At 51.7% G+C, this 21,375-nt stretch overlaps 1 protein-coding gene across 2 annotated transcripts in view; it reads left to right on the forward strand.

Annotated features, from left to right (window-relative positions):
- Positions 1-376: 376 nt before the first annotated feature.
- The window catches only part of LLGL2 (LLGL scribble cell polarity complex component 2), a 36,642-nt gene continuing 15,643 nt past the window's right edge, over positions 377-21,375 (forward strand). For both annotated transcript variants that reach the window (XM_084748154.1, XM_084748155.1), the window contains exons 1-2: positions 377-531; positions 12,844-12,948. In XM_084748154.1, coding sequence (XP_084604280.1) covers positions 12,874-12,948 — 75 coding nt within the window. In that variant the 5' untranslated portion in view covers positions 377-531; positions 12,844-12,873. The remainder of the gene's footprint in view (positions 532-12,843; positions 12,949-21,375) is intronic.

Genomic DNA, 21,375 nt, shown 5'->3' on the forward strand with positions numbered 1-21,375 from the left:
GTCATTATTCGAATGGAGCTCTCTTGAAGAACCTGCGCTCTTCTCTGAGGAGACAGCCCCTGGAGAAACGTCTCCCAATTACTGGCATTCATCCTGGAAGGTACCCAGGGACTATTTCCTCTTCTGAGAGGCGATAGGACACAGGAACCTGTGAGCAGTCCTGTGACCAGGTGCGCACAGGTGAGGGCGGGGTCGGGCTGGCTGCGCTCTGTGCGGCTTCTCGCCGCTGCCCCGCCTCGCGCTCCTGGGACCGCGATTGGCTGGAGAGCGGCCCCCACCCTCGACGACTCCCAGGCTGCGCCCCCGCCCCGTCTGCTCAGCCTAGGAGGCGGGGTCGAGGGCGGGGCGCAGGCTGGGCAGGCTCTCCCTGTATGTAAATCGCGGCCGCTCCGCCCCTCGATCGCCGCGCCGGAGGTGAGCAGGAAGGAGTCCGCGGCCCTGCAGCTCTTGGGCCAGCGCGGGGAACCGGAGGCGGGTGACGGTCGCCGAGGGACGCCGAGGCCTCGGGCAGGGCCCGGCCCGCGATTGCAGGTGAGCCCACCTGGCGTTACAGAGCTTTCGGGGGTGCGCACCACTAGGGGCGGCGCGCGAAGATCCGAGTCCCCAGGGCTTCCAAGGCGGGTCCGAGAGGGCAGCGCCCAGGTTTGCCCTGCTCTCCCAGATCTCCGGGAAGACGTTTGGCTCGTCCCGGAGAAAGACACCTGTAGAAAGTGGCGCCGAGAACTTGTCTTTTCCTGTTCCGCCTCCCGGATTACAAAACTTGGGATTCGGGTTTACACAATCGTGTTGGCTTTCAGGAGCAGGGAACAGGTGTCTGGCTTGGCTGGGTGCGGGGGCCACAGTGAGCAGAGACACAGTCCCTAGACCCTTCTGAAGCGCCTGGACGCAAAGCCAGGCTGACAGGGCTTCCTGTGACCCAGTGTCGGCCAGCGATGTCTGGAGCGCGTTACCTTGGCGGCTTAGCCCTTACCTCTGCCATCTGGGCGCTCTCCCTGCCCGCCCTTTGTGCCTCTTAATCCTCCGACTCAGGAAGTCCACGGCTGGGACCTTGTCCTCAGGTAGAAGGGGGGAGGGGGCGAGCTTTCTACTCCCGGGGCGATTTTGGACACCTTTAAGCGACGGTATTAAGACCCAGTCTGTTTTGCACGCTGATGGGTGGGGGTTAGTTACACTGTGGAACTTGGCAAGGAGTGGAAAATTCTTGCCAAAGAAAGTGTGCTGTGATTTTACTCAGTTTAGACAGTTGGTGGACACATTGGGCCTTAGCTGTGAGAAGTGGCCATAACTGGGATAACCGTGATGTAGCTCTTAACAGAGTTTGCACCTGAAACAGGTGAACTTCCGGTTAGGAGGGCGGGGCTTGGAGACCTGTGCCTTCCGTGGGGACCCTTGTGTTGATGCAGGCTCTAGAGTTCTGTGTTAAAGGCCCTTCTGAGCCGGGAGAGAAGGGATGTGTCAGGGTAACAAGGAACCGTTTGTGGGAAGAACCAAGCTGCACTGTGGCCTGCCCAAGAGAAGGCAAAGTTGGGGTGGCTTTGGAGGAAGATCCCCTGGGTCTGTGAAAACCAGTGCACAGGGAGACAGGAGGATGGAGGAAAAGATGTTTTGACTATATGAGTTAGATCGTTTTTTTTTTTTACCTTTTCCTTTTCTTTCTTCCTAGTTTATTTTTATTTATTTATTTATTTTTCGAGACAGGGGAGTATTTTCAGGTCCTAGGGACATTGTGCTTTTCCACTCTTCCTTGAGGCAATGGCCATTTCTCTTCCATGGCAGATTTATACAACTTTTTGTTGTGTTTTTGTTTTTGTTTTTGTTTTGAGACAGTGTTTCTCTGTGTAGCTTTGGCTGTGTAGACCAGGCTGGCCTAGAACTCAGAGAGATCCACCTGCCTTTGCCTCCTGAGTGCTGGGATTAAAGGCCTGTGCCACCATGCCAGGCAATATGTGTAGCTTTGTTTTTGTTTGTTTGTTTTTCAAGACAGGGTTTCTCTGTGCATACTTGGCTGTCCTGGACTCACTCTGTGTAGACCAAGCTGGCCTCGAAGATTTGTGTAGTTTTAATCATATTAAAATATTTAGTCTCAGCTAGGCTGTGGTGGCACATGCCTTTAATCCCAGCCCTTGGAAGGCAAAGACAGGTAAATCTCTGAGTTTGAGGCCAGCCTGGTCTACACAATGAGATCCAGGACAGCCAAGGTTACACAGAGAAACCCTGTCTCAAAAAAACCCAAAAACCAAAAAACCAAAACAAAACAAAATTTAGTCTCAAGCCAGGTATTGTGTCACACGTGTTTAACCCCAGCACTAAGGAGGCTGAGACACTTGGATCTCTGTGAGTTCAAGGCCAGCCTGGTCGATAGAGTGAGTTCCAGGACCACAAGAGAAACCCTGTCTTGAAAAATAAAACAAACATAATTTAGTCTGTTTTATTACATTTAAATTTTATTTTTTGTGTGTGCATATGTATATATGTGAGCTTGTGAGTGTGTGTGTGTGTGTGTGTGTGTGTGTGTGTGTGTGTAAGGACAAGTTGGAGGAGTTCTGTCCTTCCACCATTCAGGTCATCAGGCTTGGTTCCAGGTATCTTTACCTGATGAACCATCTTGCTGGTCATGAAATAATCTTCAATAAACAACAGTATCAAAACAAAACAAAAGGGAAGGCTCAAATGATCCCTGTTCATCTGAAAAACGGACAAGGAGGGCCAGGCTGTGGTGGCGCATGCCTTTAATGCCAGCACTCTTGAGGCAGAGGCAGGCGGATCATTGTGAGGTGGAGGCCAGCCTGGTCTACAGAGTGATTTTAGGAGAGCCAGGGCTAAACATAGAGAAACCCTGCCTCAAGAAAAGAAGGAGGAGGAAGAGGAGGAAGAGGAGGAGGGGGAGGAGGAGGAAGAGGAGGAGAAAAAAGAAAAAGACAAGGAGCTGGATGTGTGGCTCACACCTGTAATCCCAGCTTTCCTGAGACTGAGGCAGGAGATTTCTACAAACTGGGGGCCAAACAGGAGTACAAGACAAGCCTCTTGATTTTATTTTATTTTTAATTTACAATGCTACATATGTACAAGTGCCTCTGGAGACCAGCGGAAGACATCAGGGATACAGGTAGTTTATGAGCTGCCTGGCGTGGGTGCTGGGAGCCGAACTGAGTCTTCTGGAAAAGTAGCAAATGCTCTTAACTGCTGGGCTGGCTAGCTCTCCAGTGCTAAGACCTTTTTTCAAAAAAACAAAACAAAACAAAAAAACAAGAGGAAACAGAAATCTATAGTTGTAAAAACAAATGCACTTAAAAAGTGGGAAGCAAGGCAGAAAAAGATTCTCTCTTTTGCCTACAGTCTTTTCCTCACATAGTACCTCATCCCAGACATCAAATGGCCATGACAGTTCTTGCTGAATAGCCTTGGGTCTGTCACTTAACCACCGGGCCTGGGTTTCCCAGAGGTAGCCGAGAATGTAAAAACATGAGCTCAAATGAGCTAGTACATAGCAGATGTCCACCAACACAGAATTTGACAACTATCCTAGGGTTAAAAGCACCAATTAATTAGCCCCATGTAGGCTTTTTAGGTAGTCACCTAGTCAGCTGAGGGAATTTGCAAAAATCAGTGGCAGGGTCGTGATTTTGTGACCCTTTGAAGTCACTGAAGCTGAAGGTCAGAATTTGATCATGAGGCCATCCTCAGGAGAGAGGGAGAGAGGGGGCATTGGCCTCTCCTAGCCTGACATCCTTTTGCCCTGGTGCTTAAAAATCCCCTTATTCTTTGGGAAAGCCAGGGTTGAGAGCTGATGGACACTGTCTGTCTGTCTGTCTGTCTGTCTCGTGTGTGTGTGTGTGTGTGTGTGTGTGTGTGTGTGTCTGTCTGTCTGTCTGTCTGTCTCTGTCTCTCTGTCTGTCTTCTGAGTGTAGAACCTGATCTGTTCCTGCTCTCCACCCAGACTCTACCCTATCCACTCTACACCTGTGTCGGGGTAGAGCATGGGAGAGTGAGCATTCCTGTGCAGCTCTGCCAGTTCTTCAGCAAACTCCTTCCAATCACACTTGGAGGAAAAGGTCTCCCTCCCCAGCTGTGCTCCCCACCTCTGCCTGCCCTGGGAGAAAAAGCAGTACAGGGAACTGGAAGGTCGGTGTCGGCAGCCTGTGGCCCTTCGCTATCCTGTGGGACAATCTAAATGGGTCCGGCAGACCCTCTAGGGTCTTGTGGGGACACTTAGCTTCCTGGTCTTCTAAGAAAACCAGGAGCAGCTGTTGAGACACCTGAGTTGAGTATCCACTGGAGGCTAGAGAAACCGATACCGTCCCTCCAGGGTGGCTCCCTGGAGCAGCACTGGCATCTAACCTCCCTCTGGCTCCGGGAGGTCCACTTATCTTCCTCAGTGATACTGCTTTCTCACCCCCCCTGGGCCTGGGCATGCCAGGTCTGCTTAGCAACTTTTGTTTTCCTTTGCCTGGGCACAGTTTAGGCAAGGGACAGAGGGGTAGAGGGGCATTGCCCATCAGTGTCACCTTGTACTGTATGCCCTCCCCAATCTTGGCTCCCTAGAGATCCCAGGGAGACCCTCCCTAGCTGCGCCCAGCTCCTTTGAGATGGCTTTCTCTGTCTGCCCTGCCTTTAAAGAGTGACTTGCCCTCTCCAGGCACCACAGTGGATTCTTGAGCTAGGAGAGGCGCCTTTGGGCGTGGGGACAGGAAAGCCAAGAGGTACCTGACTCTACCCTTTAGGAATTCAGGAAGAGACCAGAGCTCTCTCTTGAGGATCTTGACTAGGTGTTCCCAAAGTAAATGATATTAATATTTAATAATATTATTCTGGGATATTCTTTGCCAAGGAGTTGGGTACTCTGAAGCCACAGTCTGTGGCAGGGTCTGCAAAGGTACCCTTTATAGGATACAACATATGACATCTGTATGGCCTTTCCCTGAATCTTGAGAACAGGAGGAAAAGTTCTCTGAGGACCCTATAGACCCCTACCTCAGCATTCTTAAGGTCAGTGACTAGAGAGGGCCGTGCCCAGCTAAGCCCTGGACTATCTGACTGTTAATCATTGATTTAACAGTAAGCTCTGATTGTTTCTTAGTCCTCGGCACAGAGCCTTAAAGCAAAGGTCTCTGTTGTGGAATTTTCTTTCTTTTCACAAGGGTAGGAGATCCTGAGTGACAGAAAGTAAGCATAGCTAAGAATCATATATTTGAATGTCATATGAGTTGTAGGATACAAAGAACCAGAGAAGGGCTTGGGCCGTTGCTGGACAGCTTTACAAGGGTAGACCTTGGCAAGGGGAGGGGGGCCATGTGAACTTCAGACTTGAGGGGGCAAGGAAAATAAATTATAATTAATTAATTAATTATAATTAATTTATTCATTTATGGTTTTTCAAAACAAGGTTTCTCTATGTTATCTTGGCTGTCCTTGACTCGCTTTGTAGACCAGGCTGGCTGGCCTCGAACTCACAGCGACCCACCTGCCTCTGCCTCCCGAGTGCTGGAATTAAAAGCATGGGCCACCACGCCCAGCTGGAAAATAAAATCTGAGTGCCTCAAATTGAATGCCGCGTGGCCCTGGGGATACCACTGTGGATGAGACTAGCGCGGTCCTCTCTTCCTGTAACTGCTGGGGACAGCTGTTCTCATTTAACGGCTGTAGGAGGCCTAGAACGAGGCTCAGCTGGGGCCAGGTAACCCAGGCAAGCAGTCTGTGCTCTCTGTTTCTCTGTGCACTTTACCACATTTCTGGAGAGCCTGGTGTTAGATGGCAGAAGAGGGCTGAGTGGGGATGTGGGCAGTTTTTGTGTGTTTAGGTTTCCCATGCTTTCAGGGGCACTGGATAGAAGGCTCAGAGGATCCTGGGTTTCTCCTCTCTTAGGGCAGTGGGACCAGGACATGATGACAGTCCAATTGGAGGCCAAGCCCAAGCTTGACCCTGCCCCCTTACTCCCTACCCCACCCTACTCCCCACCCCCAGGATCCTGGAAAAGAAGCAGAAAGTGAGCAGAGGATTCTGGGGTCAGACAGATTGAGACTTGGACTGCTACTGTTTGGGCCTTGACACAGTCCTGAATCAGTTATTGTGTTGGTAACTGTAGCATCCAAAGGAAATAAATGCAGGGGAGGGGCTCAGTAACATCTAGCTGTAGCTACCCAGCTCTCTCCCTTTTCTGACCTGACAACAGCCTCATGAGCTCCTGGGTCTCATTCTCCGTGAAAAAAAAAAATTATCCTTTATTTGGGCTTTGCTGGTTGGTCAGACCTGCCTGGGGCCTGTGGGAGCCCTTGCGAAGTAGCCACGGGCATCTGAGTTGGCACAGAACAAAAGCAGCTGCTGCCCAAGTCTTAGGGCCCTGCCCTGCTGTTCTAGCAGTAGGAGGTGCAGGGGCGTTCTCACATCCGCCAAGCAAGAGGCCAAAGCCACACACACTGGCCTCACACAGGATGTTGGGGAAGGGAGGGGGCCAGCCCCTACATGAGTGACACGTGAGAAGCCCAAGCAAAGAGGACAGGTGAGGAGAGCTCCTATTCCACAGAGCGTTCTCCTAGAGAGCGGGAGGGATACTGGGTGTGGCTCCAGCACCTCCCGTCCCTTAGGCCAACCCAGCCGTACACGTCAGTGTGAGGACATCCCAGCAGATCAGTTAACTGCTGAGCTATTTAAGGACTTTCTTCTAGAGGACTGGTCCATCCGGGACAGATGGGACGGATTAGCCTAGGCATCCCGCGCCATAGATCCCCAAGTCCTCATGGCTGGTCAGATCTGCCACCAGAGACAGGGCCACCCCTATGCAGCTACTGTCTTCCCGCCTTCACGGCTTTCTGTTTTAGGACCTTGAGAAGGAAGGGTGGAAAGGCTTGTGTAACGGGGGTGAGGCAGAAAAATGGGAAAGGAAGAAAAGGTGTAAGTCTTTGTTTGTGGGGGCTAATAGTAGTGAGAAAAGGAAATTACCAGATTACTGCCCACGGGCGGCTCTCAGGCTAGTCCCCCCACCCCCACCCCACCCAAAGCGTAAGTCCTGTGTGGAAAGTGGTCAGCAGGGCTCAGATGAGCTACTCTGAGTCCTGAGTGTCTGCCCCCTTAGGGCCAGAACGGGGAGATGGCTCACAGGCTGGTCTGGTTTGGATAGAGGGTGTGACCAGCAGGGATGGACACACACTGGGCCATCTTTAGAAGCTGGGGTGGAAGAGCCATTTCCCTACAGTAGCCTCAATAGCCACCTGGTGACCAAATGACTGCTGGGGTTCCTTTTTGGTGTCTGACTTGGGGGTCTGGCCCATCTTGGGGCGTGGCCCATGGGAGCTCCTGAACTTGCCTCTTTGCTGGTCCTCTTACTGCCTGGTTTCACCCAGCTGATTACTGAGCACTCACAGTTTTTGCACCTATATTGGGTCTATAATGGGGTGTCCACTTTACTGAGGTCAACATGGCTAGAAAGGAATACTGTGTCCTCTGAGCTATTCCACTAACCAGAGGGAGGCAGACCCCTGCCCTCCCCCACGCCTGGGGGCCCCATCTCTTCCCCTTTGATCCTCCTATGTACCCTGCAGATAAACCGAATGCTAATGCCATAACCTCTTCAGTGTGCTGTCTGCATGGCTCAGTATTTCCAGTAGATTCTACCTGGCTTCAAAATCCTGTACACTGCTTTCTCACTAAACAGGTGTCTGTTCACAGCAAGCCTGCTGTTGCAGGCCGAGCCCCCTTCACCTGTCCCTTGTCATTTAAGTTTACTTCTCATTCTCCTGTTAGCTTACTAATGCTAGAGTTAAGTGAGTGGCCCACCCATGTTGCTCTAAGTAATCATTTTATTTTATTAATTTTAGGTGTATGTGCATGTTCATGCATGACTGGGTACTTGTGTCTGTGCACATGTATGTGGTGGGGCAGACAGGTCAACTTCAGATGTCATCCCTCAGGTACGGTCCACCTTGGTTTTTTGAGGCAAGATCTCCCACTGACAGGAGCTCACCAAGTAAATTAGCCTGACCAGTGAGTGAGCCCTCCGGGGCCTCCCTTCTCCTCTTCTGTGCTGAGATTGCAGGCACACACCTCCACACCCGACATCTTTACCTGGGTTTTGGAGGTCAAGCCCAGGTCCTCATGCTTGCAAGGCGACAGTTTTTCTGGCTGAGCTATCCTCTAGCCTAAATATGGTCATTTTACCCACAGCCAGGCGTTGGGATGGGTTCAGGTGAGGAAGGCCATTTTGAATCCAGCTGCTAGAGGTGGGAGGAAGGTCCTTCGGACAAAGCAATGGAGGCAGAGCATCAGTAAAGGGCCAAAGAGAAGGGGGGAGGTGGTGTGGTGGGACAGATGGAAGTCTTCCCTGAGGCCCAGCCTCCGGCTGTCAGTTTCATCTTTCCGGTGTGAAGTCTGCTGTGCTGTGCTATGCCGGTCTCGCCATGATCTCAGCCTGGACTTGTTCTGGTGATCCTGGGATGTGTTCCCTGTCCTGGCTCAAGGCACCGTTCCTCTTCCACCTGCTTGACTCTTATCCCTGCCCCAAACTTTATGTGGCCAACACTTCCTGTCACTTGGGTCCTGAGTAAGGGTATCGCCTCCTCTTTCACTCAGCCAGGCGGTCAGCCAGCATCAACGTTTACTACCTGCAGGCAGGATTCAGCAATGACCGTAGAGGGCTTGTTTGTTTGTTTGTTTGTTTGTTTGTTTTTTGGTTTTTCGAGACAGGGTCTCTCTATGTAGCCTTGGCTGCCCTGGACTCGCTTTGTAGACCAGGCTGGCCTCGAACTCACAGCGATCCGCCTGCTTCTGTCTCCCAAAAGCTGGGATTAAAGGCGTGTGCCACCACGGCCCGGCCAGGGCTTGTTTTTGAATCAGTGCAAGAATGCTGCTTCCCACGGCTCTTTCCCAGATTGTCAGTAAACTTCAGGATCTTCAGTGGCCGAGACCTGAGGAGAAAAGGGGGTTGGGAAAAGCCAAGAGGGCATGGTTGGTTTCAGACTTGGGTTAAGGGGGCCTTTGAGCAGTGGGAGTTGCAGGGAGGCAGCCAAGATAAAATATCCCAGGTAAGCTGGGCGTGGTGGCGCATGCCTTTCATCCCAGCACTCAGAAGGCAGAAGCAGGTGGATTGGATCCCTGTGAGTTTGAGGCCAGCCTGGTCTATAAAGTGAGTGCAGGATAGCCAAAGCTACACAGAGAAACCCTGTCTCGAAAAGCAAAAAAAAAAAAAAAAAAAAAACCAAAAAACAAAAAACACCCAAAACAAAAAAAAGTCCCAGGTTAGCTTACTGTGAATGCACCAACGCTGGACGCTGACCAAAGATACTCAGTGGGATTTCCCACCCCTAACCCTGGGCCCTTGGCCTTGGTATCTGGCTTTGTTTTCTCCGTAGCCCTGGACTGTCAGAACTCATTCTGTTGACTGAAGCACCTGCTTTCCTCACCCCACCCCACCCCACCCCACTCCATCACTATAGCATCCTTGGTCAGTGCACTTGGGGGGCTGAAGCTGTGCACCCTTATTCTTTTACCTCCCCATTTCCCCAGGCGTAGGCGAGGCAGGCAGGATCTGCCTCCTATCAGGCCGCACAGCCCCAGCCTGACTTCCAAGCTCCTCCAGAGAACTTGCTTATCTTGGGTGAGTGGCCTGGGGTGGGGGGAGGGGGCTTCCTGAACTGAGCCTAGCCAGGCCCAAACCTGTCCTCCTCCTCTGAGGAGTGGCGTATTTTCATTCCTCGCCTTGGGGCAGTCACACTGGTCCCCTCGCCTGTTCTATCTCTGCCTTGCTCCCAGCTCCCAAAGTCCCACTTGCATCACCCAGGCCACTGAGGGGATAAGCAGGAAGTCCCCTGAAAGGTCGCTCATGCTAGTTCTTGCCAGCACACTGACAAGCAATGGTCAGGCATCTGGTCCCAAACTGCTTGCTTAGCTTTGAGCTCATGGCCTGTGGGAATGTGCACTCGCGCGTGCCCCTGCCTTTTAACTGCGGTGTATAATTAGGCAACTGCTCCCCTGTAACAGCCATCCCTCAGCTGTGTCTTTATAAGCCCCTCGATTCCAGAGTTAGTCACACTTGGGGTCTGCCCCCTTTCTGTGCCGTGGTGATCTTGGCTAAGTTGCTTAGTCTGTGGCCTGCTTTTCTCTGTCTGGTGGGTGTTCTGCTTAGCCTCACAGGTGGCTTCCACCTGAGTTGATATATAGTGTTTGCCCTGTACTTACAAACAGAGGGCAGAGGTGGTCAGAACTTGTACCCACATATCACTGAGGTTCTCCCTCTGTGATTGGATATTTCTATGGTGAGCAGAGACAACTTGAAGAAAAATACTTAAAACATAGCAACAGGTACATTCGGAGGGGTCTGGACCCGTGTCTGGTAAACAGCAAGTGCTCAGAGGGGCGTTTGGGTAAGTGGTCAGGACTGAGGTTCTGCCCTTCTGACCAAGTGGGGCATCTCCCCCCTCTCCAGCCACTTGCCACCTTGTAATGTCACTTTGAGTACGGCTGGCCCTAGTCTCTTCTTGTCCCTTCCCTGGAGTCTGCTGGTCTCTTTCCTCCCTGGGAGTCACTCCCAGCTTCCTGTGCCTTGTGACCCAGTGACCTCGGCTGGGAGGGGAGAGCCTGCACCCCAGGAGCCGGAGCTGCTGATTTATGAGCTTACACCACCCTCCCCCACGGCTGGAATGTTCAGCTAGCCAGCTCAGCTGTCTGTCCAGAGGCAGTGAAGGCTGGAGTCTGGAGCCTGTTTTCACTGCAGTTCCAGGAGTCCCCAGTACTTTGGTGCTTGCTCTCTGGCTTGTTGTAGGGCCTCAGATGGAGTGGGCACCGAGACTTTTCCAGCCTCATTCTGCTGTGGTCTGGCTTCCCTAAAATGTGAAACCCCAAATCTCCAGCCCTTCCCCATCCCCCATGGCAAATAATGGCCTTTTGATTGTCCCCAGAGGGTGACAGACAGTTCCCCAGAGACTGCTCCCTGGTGTTTGGTTTGGAAGTGACCTGTCCTGTTGATCTTTGCATTTGCAGGGAGTGCGGCTCTACCTTTCTTTCACAACCTGAATGTGATGTGACCCCTCCCAGTGTGGCAAGCCCTAGTTTCCTACTCTTGTCCCCTGGAAGCATTGGGGGGGAGGGGGAAGAGGGGAGCCCCAGTCTTAAATCCACAGGATTTTTTTCATAAGCAAAGTCCTGGCCGTTTGATTGATTGATTAATCCTGGACAAGTGCTCAACTATATCCACCCGTGCCCCTAGCCTCCAGGATAGCTTTCCAGCCTCAGTTTGGATAGGAAGAACCTCCCCTCCCCCAGTTGAGGCTGGGTGACTCGCTCCCTGCCCCTGTGTAAGCACTCAGCACACTTTGTTAGCCTGTCTATCTATCTGGCCCTACCCGCCCTGAGCTCCTCACTAAAGGGGCCTGGCTGTGTTTGTTTTCTTTTTTTTTTTTTTTTTTTTAATTTAAGAAATGGTGGAAGCCACTTCTGTAATGGGCCTGAGGCCCGGTGTTACTAAGGACAGGCCTAGTGTCCTTCGGTTAGTAGGAGGCTGTGTTACTAGACGCTGGAAGTTACAGTCAGCCACTCATGTCCCCTCCCCCAAGGAGAGTACAGAAATAGTTTCTCCCTTGGACTGAGAATGCCTTCTATGGTAGGTGGGTGGTTTGGGGGCTTTGAACTGGTTTCTTTATTAGGTACAGATGTCTTCTCTTGATTTGGGCTCCGCTCGGGCCCCTGGGAAAGGGAGCTCTTTAGGGAGGGGTGGCAGGAAATACTCTCACCTTGTATCCCCAATGGCTTCAAACTTTTGGTTCTCTGTCTCCCCAGTTGCCTAGGTTGCGCATGTGTGCCACCACGCACGTCTGTAAAGGAGCCTTTTGAGGTGCCCCGTGAGAGCTCAGGGAGCTGGGACTGGGGATCAGCAGTGAGGCAGAACCCAACCGCCTCGCAGAACCAGACCTGGGTCCCTAACACTGGTAGCAACATTAGAGTCCTTTGATGGGCTCCCTGGAGAGCTGGCCCAGGTGTGCTGTGTTGGCCACCACGCCCCTTCCCCCCCCCCCCCAGGTCCCTTCCCAGCTTGTCCAGTTGGGCACAGATCAAGGCGTTCCACGGGCCACAGGCCGCCTTGCTTCCACCAACCAATTGCTCCGAGGGAGGCTTGTGAAGTTTCCCTTTCTGGAATTTTATGGTTTTTCAGAAAACAGGTTAACAATTAAGCTAATTAACCTTAAGGCCTGCTGGCCCTCTTTGTTCCTATAAAGCTGGGCTAAATGGCTCCCTCCTCCCCGGCTTCTCCTGTTCTCATTATGGTAACTGGTGGCGGTAGAGCATCAGCCAGGGAGGGACAGGCCCAGGCCTCCAGGAACCAAGGTCTCACTGACTTCCTGTCCTGGGCCCTCACAGTGCGAGGGAGCAAAGGAAACTGCAGGTGAAGCTGGACTTAAGGACAGAGGCTAGCAGCTGCCTGACAGGGATGGCACTGCGCTGGGGTGATCCTGGGCCTGGGCAGGCCTGGGCCATGGGCATCTGTGTCCTGGATGATGCTGGGCCTGGAAGATTCTGGGCCTGGGCACCTGTTTCCTGGGCAACCCTGGGCTAAGACGGGCCTGGGCCTGGGCACCTATTATCCTGGGCTGGAGTGGGTCTGGGCCTGGGCAGGCCTGGGCATTGGGCTTCTGTGTCCTGGGTAATTCTGGGCCTAGAAGATCCTGGGCCTGGGAACCTGTGTCCTGGGTGATCCTGGGAAGGGTGGGCCTGGGAACCTATGTCCTGGATGGTCCTGGGCTAGGGTGGGCCTGCGAACCTATGTCTTGGATGGTCCTGGGCTAGGGTGATCCTGGGCCTCTGCAGCTGGGACCTGCGTGGTTCTGGGTCTGGGTTCAAGGGCACTTTTGGTTTCTGCAGGTCTGTGGTGGGGGCAGCAAACTAAGCAAGATGAGGCGGTTCCTGAGAACGGGACACGACCCTGCCCGGGAAAGGCTAAAGCGGGAACTGTTCCAGTTTAACAAGGTAAGGGGTTAGGGAGAGCAGGGGAAACCATACCCTGGGTTCCTCCCCAAGGGCTGGGACTGGGGAGTGATGAAGAGCCGTACTTGACTGCCTGAAAAGCCCCGTGGCAATCTTTTGTTTGTTGTTAGGTTTTTTGTTTTGTTTTTTTGTTTTGTTTTGTTTTTTTGTGTTTTTTTTTTGTTTGTTTGTTTTGAGACAGGGTTTCTCTGTGTAGCCTGGGCTGTCCTGGACTCGATCTGTAGACCAGGCTGGCCTCGAACTCACAGCTATCCGCCTGCCTCTGCCTCCCGAGTGCTGGGATTAAAGGCGTGCGCCACCACGCCCCACAATCTTAACTTGGAAATGGAGTATGCATGAACAATGCTTTTAGGAAGAGATACATTGTTGTTTATATGTGTGTGTGTGTGTGTTTGTTTGTTTGTTTGTTTTTGAGACAAGGTGGCACAATGTAGCCCTGCCTGACCTGGAACTCACAGAGATCCACCTGCCTCTGTCCTTGTCTCTGAGTGCTGGGATCAAAAAAGTGTGTGTCACCCAACTATCTAGGAAGGACACTAGGAGTTGGAATTCCTTGTCCCAGGCCTCTCCCTGGCTATATGACTCCGCAAGTTACTTCATCAAATCCCTGTCTTTCTACCTATGACGGGCACAAGACAATCATCTTGCTTTGTCCCAGGGCTACCAAGGAGGCTGAGGGACAGAAAAGATGAGAGAGCACACTGAGTCCTGAGATATAACAACATCCTTATGATGCTACGGCCCCTGGGGCCTCAAGGACCCACTGATACTGCCCCCAAAGGATAAAGCTTTCCCTGCAGGCTGGATGCTGGCTGCAGCCTGTGGGGACCATCACCCGAGGGAGGGGGCCAGCGTTGACATCTAAAGAGACCTAGGAGCTCTGCTGGCCTACCCCAGGAGGCTGGACCTCAGAAGGCTTGCGCAGGCCCATAAAGAGGAGTGTGGCGTGGCTCATTAGCTCCTAGCTCCTGCCACCCAGCAATCTGGAGCTGCTTGGGGATAATTAACCTTCTCTTTCTGCTTTGATCTCTGTCCTAAGTAGACTGTAGGTTGAGGACAGCACAGTCCTCTCCCCTGGGGGGTCTGAACCTACGGGGCTTGTCTATAGGTGGAATTCTGACTTTTTTATTTATTTATTTATTTATTTATTTATTTTTTGTGGTACTAAGGGTTGAGCCTAAGCTTTGTAAATAAACAAGCCCTCTACTGCTGGGCTGTACCTCCAGCCAGGAAAACATGTCGCTTTGGTTTGGGCTCCCCTTGCCTTAAAGGAACTGGCAAAGGAAGAATCCTCCTTCCTGTGTTCTGTTCTTGTTCATTTGAGAGGTATAGAAATCGGCTCAGCCACATTCAAAGACACTTTTTCTACTTAGGAACCAGGAGAATGTCTGCGCATCACCTATGCAGTGGGCAGGCATACAGACATTGTCCAGAATAGGACGGCTTTGTGGTTAGCATGGTGGCCCAGGAAACTTAGCTGCTGTGTTGTTTGCTGGTTGGTGCCTCTCAGATCTGTGTCTGGATCACCTAGGTGGGGTGTCACTTTGGAGTTTGTTATGATGCCTGGCTTCCTAGGAAGCAGGCTTCTTAAGTTGATGTTTCTTTTCTTTCTTTCCTTCTTTTTCTTTTTTTATTTTATTTTATTTTATTTTATTTTATTTTATTTTTGAGACAGGGTTTCTCTGTGTATCCCTGGCTATCCTAGACTCTCTTTGTAGACCAGGCTGTCCTGGAACTCAGAGGTCCGCCTGCCTCTGCCTCCCCAAGTGCTGGGATCAAAGGTGTGCACCACCACACCTGGCTTAAGTCGATGCTTCTTTCACTGGCTGGCTTTAAGCCAGGTGCCGAGTATTTGTCTGTCAGCTGGCCCGTGTAACCCCACAGCTGCCACTGTTTGTCCTTGGTGATGGTAAGATCTCTCAGAAAAGGTGGCCAATTCCAGCAGAAACCAGACAGACTGGCTCAGCAAAGTCCAGGCCTCAAGTTCCTCTGTGCTGTGGGTGGGGCTAGGATGAAGTGATCTTACCCTACCTCTAGTGTGCTTCATTGGTAGTCTCCAAATAATGGGACTCCTGTATCCCTGGGCATCATGGGGCATTGGGGTGGGCTGGAGTTCCTTCCTCCTCGACCTCCTCCCCCTCGCTCACCTTAACCTACTCTCTACACAACCCAAGGCCTGGGTCTGTAAGACATGAATTGGTAAGGCTTTGCCCTTCAGACTCAAGAAGAGGGGCTGATAGCCTGCAATTCCCTGTCTAGGGGGTAAGTAGGAGGGAAGAGATGGCCACACCAAGCTAGTTCTCAAGGTGCTGCGAATGTGCTGGAACAAACAGGGTGGGATTTGAGGGTGAAGTCAGATTCTGGGGGACTTGGCAGCCACTCCCTCGAGGCCCAGGGGAACGCTATACCCTTGGAACCTGAGTGGCTTTTGATCATGGCAGCGAGTGACCCGTTGATAGCTTAGAAAGGATAAGTCAGGTTTCCCTTTCTCCGTGCTCAGAGGATGGTCTGAGCAGGGCCTCTCACTAGGAGCAGTTGTGCTGAGACGGCTGCCCTGGGCACTGGAGTTAGCAGCACCCAGTCTCATGCCTCTGCCCAGATGTGACACTACGGAATGTCAGCAGTCATTGCCACTTGCCTCCCCCCTCCCCCGCAGTGCCCCCTCACTTCCCCGGGGGGACAGGGGGTGTTACAGTCGATCTTGGTTGAAAATGGCTGGGGTGGGAAGATGCAATGTGGAGGAAAGGCAGTTAAAGAAGAAAGCTGGGCGTGGTGGTGCACGCCTTTAATCCCAGCATTTGGGAGGCAGAGGCAGGCAGATCTCTGTGAGTTCAAGGCCAGCCTGGTCTACAAAGCGAGTTCAGGACAGCCAAGGCTAACACACAGAGACCCTGTCTCGAAAAACCAAAATAAATAAATAAATAAATAAAAATTTAAAAAGAAGGAAGCTGGGTATCCAGGACTGTGGGGCTGTGGGGTCTCTGCCAGGGACAGTGAGGAGTTGATTTAGGGCTCCTGGGCTTGCTTTTTTTTTTTTTTTTTTGGGTGACAGGATCTTATTATGTAGCCTTGGCTACAAGAGCTGAATACGTAGACCAAGCTGGCCTAGAATTGGGAGAGCTGCCTGCCTGCCTCTGCCTCCCAAATGCTGAGATTAAAGGCTCAAGTAGTAACCCACCATGCCTAGTCACTGTGACCATTTTGATTAGCACAGGATGGAAAGCAGTGATGCATTCGTGAAGCATCTGGTCCGATGGTGAGTGTAGACCCTAGCACCTGCTGGCCCTATTCCCTCGTCATGTAGTCATGGCAGGCCACACACTGTGCCTGGTGTCGCCAGAAAGCAGAAAAGGGCGTCTCCTGGAACTACAAGTGGTTGTGTCCTACCATGTGGGTGCTGGGACCTGATTCTGTGTTCTCTGCAAAAACAGGAAGTCTTAACTGCATCTCCAGAGAGTCTAGGTGTTTCCTGAGGGCATCTTCCAGGGGTGACCAAGGTCTTGTCCCACCTGTGGCCTGAGGGTAGTGCTGACTTCACGTCTTTGAGCCTCAGGTTTTTTTTACCTCTTGTGGTGGGTCTTCAAACCCAGTAAGACAGCTGAGGTGCTGGATAAGGCCACTGAAGACTAGCTTAGCGAACGAACGAGGTTGGACTTTCTAGTCAAAGTGAAACCTGTTCCTTGAACATTGCTTTGGGGCCTGCTTGCCCCTCTGGTGAAACCCACACACTGGCCAATAGCCACACCCAGGTGTGAACAGACCTAGGCCTAGGTGCCTGCCCTGGGCTACAACAGAGGCCGTAGTACCTTCCTGCCACCCCACCTCCTGCCCCCTAAATAAACAGCCTGTTCCTGACCAGTTGCCCAGCCCAGGGCTGAGTCGTTTTTTTTTGTTGTGGCTTTTGCCTACATGGGCCCCAGTGTCGGGTGACAGCCACATAGAGAGGCCAAGTTGCTTGGGCCAGGAATCTGAGCTTACCACACCCAGTATCTGGCAGAGCCACCCCAGCCTGGTGGATGTGCCCCTTCCTCCCATGCCCCCCTCCCCCCCACCAGCTTCCTGGGGCTCTCTTCTCAGCCCATGACAGACACTACAGGTTCCCCCAAGGTCTTGTGTTTGAAGGAGGGTCCTCTCCAGCTGAGTACAGGGTAAAAGGCACCCCCCCCAAGCCCCCATCTCTCACAATCTGACAGGGACTTGAGCTAATATTACAGTCTGGCGGCTTCTGTTCGTCTCTGCTCTCCTTTCCTTGCTCTCTGTCAGAAGAGCCCGTTGTTCTCATGTCCCTTGGTAGAGGTCACCTGAGCCCAGGTAGCAAGCAGGACAGAGGCTGGAGAGGGAAAGCAAGACCTGCTGAGCCTTGTTCCACCTTCCGTCTTTACCCTTAGCTGGAGTTCTCTGGGGTCTGGGAATCCCACCCTCCCTGAGGTATCCCTGAGGTACCTGCTGTCCACGTACTCTGGAATACAGGGGAGACTCTGTTGCCTTTGAGAAAGGTCACCTCATCCTTCCAGGGACCTAACCAAGGTCCGGGAATTACCATCCATGTAATTTCTAGTTACCATGTAGAAATTGGTACATAGGTACCAACCATGTAGAACTTACACTCGGCGGAGTCCAAATCTTGAAAGTTTAGTAGCGTCTCAGCTGTTGTGGAAAGGACAGCCAGGACAGGCAGGACACTGAGGTGCAGGATGCCTGGGACTTACCTGGTTTCCCCGGGACACACCCTGGCTTTCTAGTTCCTCCCTGTTTCTTTTCTTGACTCTGTCAGCCTTCCTGGCAAAACCACATCCACCCTGCCCGACCCAGCAAGGGCCACTGAGCCCTCCACATTGGGTTCCCCGTGCCTTCCACACGCCCCTACCCACAGGGTTCCCTGCGCTCAGGCCTGACAGTCTCTTCAGGGAAGCACTGACCTGGGGAATCACTTGGGCCCTGTCCAGGGAAAGTCCTGTGGAGTTTATGCTCCTTATTTTGCTTTTTTGTTTTGTTTTGTTTTTGTTTTTTGAGACAGGGTTTCTCTGTGTGACCTTGACTGTCCTAGACTCATTTTGTAGACCAGGCTGGCCTTGAACTCACAGCGATCCGCCTGCCTCTGCCTCCTGAGTGCTGGCATTAAAGGCATGCGCCACCACCGCTCGGGCCCCATATTTTGCTTTTTGAGGGAGCCTTGGTCCCTCAGTCTTGTCAGTTGGACAAGATGCCCCCGGGGATACTGCAGAAAATGAGGAGACTAGTAGCCAGCAGGCCAGGGGGCAGTCACCCTCAGACACACTCCCTGTGTTCCCAAGATGCCTCATGTTCAGTCCAAGTACACCCTGCTCAGGCATCATGGGTATCATGCTGGTGAGGCCTAGTGAGCCTGACTGGATGCCTGTTCTCAACTGACCTTTGGATGAGCCAGGAGGAGTGGTCACATGTCCCCCCAGACTGAAAAGGATATGAGGGAGAGTGTGGGGGATGGGGGATGCCCAACCTTGGCAGAGTGGAAGGAATCCAGCAGGATTGTAGGAAACTCGCTTAAGACTCGATAGGATAACACGTGGGCCTCCGTCCAAGCAAAAGCTACAGATCTGGCTGGGTGAGGTGGCGCACACCTTTAATCCCAGCAGTCAGGAGGCAGAGTCAGGTGGATCTCTGTGAGTTCGAGGCCAGCCTAGACTACAAAGTGAGTCCAGGACAGCCAGGGCTGTTACACAGAGAAACCCTATCAAAAAGAAAAGAAAAGAAAAAACGCCGTAGATTTGCTTTTCTTTGACTTTCCTGCTGAAGAGAAGAGAAAATAATCTAGAATAGTGTGTTGATCCAGTAAGAATATACTAGGAGGCTGGGTGGTGGTGGTGCACGCCATTTTTTTTTATTATTTAATTTTAATTTATGTGCATTGATGTGATGGTGTCAGATCTTGGAGTTATAGCTGTGAGCTGCCATGTGGGTGCTGGGAATCGAACCCGGGTCCTTTGGAAGAGCAGACAGTGCTCTTAACCACTGAGCTATCTCTCCAGCCCTGATGTATGCCTTTAATCCCAGCACTCGGAGGCAGAGGCAGGTGGATAACTGTGAGTTTGAGGCCAGCCTGGTCTACAAAGAGAGTCCAGGACAGCCAAGGCTACATAGAGAAATCCTGTCTAAAAAAAAAATTTTATAATAATAACAATAATAATACTTCTGTTTAATATACTCAAAATATTATCTTTACATGTAGGCAGTACAACTACTAAGAATTTATTTCTATGTTTTTATGTATATGGGTGCTTTTACTTTTTGTGTGTCTGCATGTCTGTGTGCCATGTGCATGCACTGCCCACAGAGGCTGGAAAGAGGGTGTTGGATCTCCTGGGACTGGAGTCAGACAGTTGTGAACCACCATGTGGGTACTGGGAATCAAACCCAGGCCCCCAGCAAGTGCATCCAGTCCTCTTAACCACCGAGCCATCACTCCAGCCTCTGATCTGATGTGTTTTGTTGGTGCTAAGTCTCTAAATTCTGGCGTGTTTTGCACTCTACATCAGTCTCAGTTGTGAGATGAGTTCCTTTAAAAGGTCTGTTTGAAGAGTTTGAGGCTTCCAGCAGAAAGGTGAGGCCTGGGGTTACCCTGTGGAGCCCAGCCCTGTGTCTTTTTGGAGACAATTCTCCTATAGCCCAGGCTGGCCTGGAATTTATTATATAACTGAGGCTGCCCTTCTCCATTCACTTCCCTGAGTGCTGGGACTGCAGGCGTGAAGCACTATACACAGTTTGAATATCCACTCATATGTTTAAATTGGTTAAAATAAAGGAGACTTTTTAAAAGATCGCCTCCTTGGTGTAGAAGCCGCCACACTGAAAGTCAGCTGTGGCCACAAATAGCTCCTGTCCTAGGCAACTCAAGGTATGGGGCCTCCTCCTGGGCCTCTAGCCCCTGAGGGCACATCCCCCACCCCACCCAACAGTCCTCCAAAGTCTACATTCCAAAGGCTTTGGCCCTGAGCTGCCACTGCTGGTGGTAATAGGGAAAATGCTAATTTCAGGAGCTCTTCTGGCCTCTGACTTTCTCCAGGCGTCAGCAACATGGGACCAGCCAAGGCCTGGCTAGGCTCAGACAAGCCACGCCCCCTTGCTTGTCCCACACAACCTGTGTGAGTTCTCTGCTCTCCTTTTTCTGTGAAATGTTTGCATTCCAGACACTCGGCTATCTACTCAGGCCTTTTCCAGGCTCTGCATTTTTCACATAGCTGAACAGGGACAGGGGCTGGCTGGGGCCTATGACTGAGGTCCCCTCTGGGTTCCTGCATTCCTGGCTGACCATCCAGGTATGGCCATTGCAAGGCAGACTGTTCCCGCCCTTCCACCCGCCCGGTTGGCCCCAGGGACTCCCACAGAGGAAGCATTTGTTAAAGCTCTCCTCTAGGGCTGGACTGTGGGAGGTGCAACCCTTGAGTTTGCTCCTGCTGTGGCCACGGCTTATCTCTCTGTGGCGGTGCAGGTGTGACATGGCTGCTCAGTAAGCTGACGAGAGCCTGGTTCGCCCTCCTCCACACTGCAGACCCACGGATTTAGCTAAGGAACTTATAAGGCAAAAACTGGCTGCCATTGCTGTGGTCTGCTCTGAGGTGTAGTTCATCCGGGATCTGTGCCCCTTGGGGTAGGCAGCTGCTCAGGAAGCAGAACCCCAAGTCTCCCCCGGGGATGCTTTGTCATCTGATCTGTTTACATGCACACCTTTAGTCTGCAGCTCCTTACACACCTATCGTGTGTAAGCTTCAGGCAGGGATGGAGGTACAGAAGGGACCACCGGGGTGGCTGGCGTTGTGCAAAGCTCTGGGGGTGAGCCAGTGGATGTCTCAGGAATATTCTCCAGCCGTTTTCAGTTCAGTCGAAAGCTTTTAACCATTGAGTGATTTCATGCAGATAAACCACCTGAGAAGCTGTGCGCGTGCGCGAACATATGTGGGAGTGTTGGTGTGGTGTGATCCAGTCACATCTCTGTGCTTTTCAAAAATTGTATATAACCGGGTATAGTGGCACGCCCCTTTAATTCCAGCATTAGGGAGGCAAAGAGAGGCAGGTAGATCTCTCTGGTAGCCTCTGTAGCCAGCCTGGTCTACAGAGTGAGTTCAGGGCAGCCAGAGCTACATAAAAAATAGAGAGCTCCTATCTGCCTCGCCCCCTAAAAATTACAAATACGTAATATATATATATATATATATATATATATATATATATATATGGACATATATACATATATATATATATATAAAATGTGCGCTCACTTGTGGGCACATTACGGAGTTGAGAGAATAACTTTTTTTTTTTCAAGGCAGGATTTCTCTGTGTAACCCTGGATGTCCTGGAATTCCCCTTGTAGACCAGGCTGGCCTTGAATTTACAGTGATCCTCCTGCCTCTGCTTCCCTCTTAGGGGTGT

The sequence above is a fragment of the Acomys minous genome, assembly GCF_964271855.1.
Source record: "Acomys minous genome assembly, chromosome: 12".
In the NCBI taxonomy this organism is placed as follows: Eukaryota; Metazoa; Chordata; class Mammalia; order Rodentia; family Muridae; genus Acomys; species Acomys minous.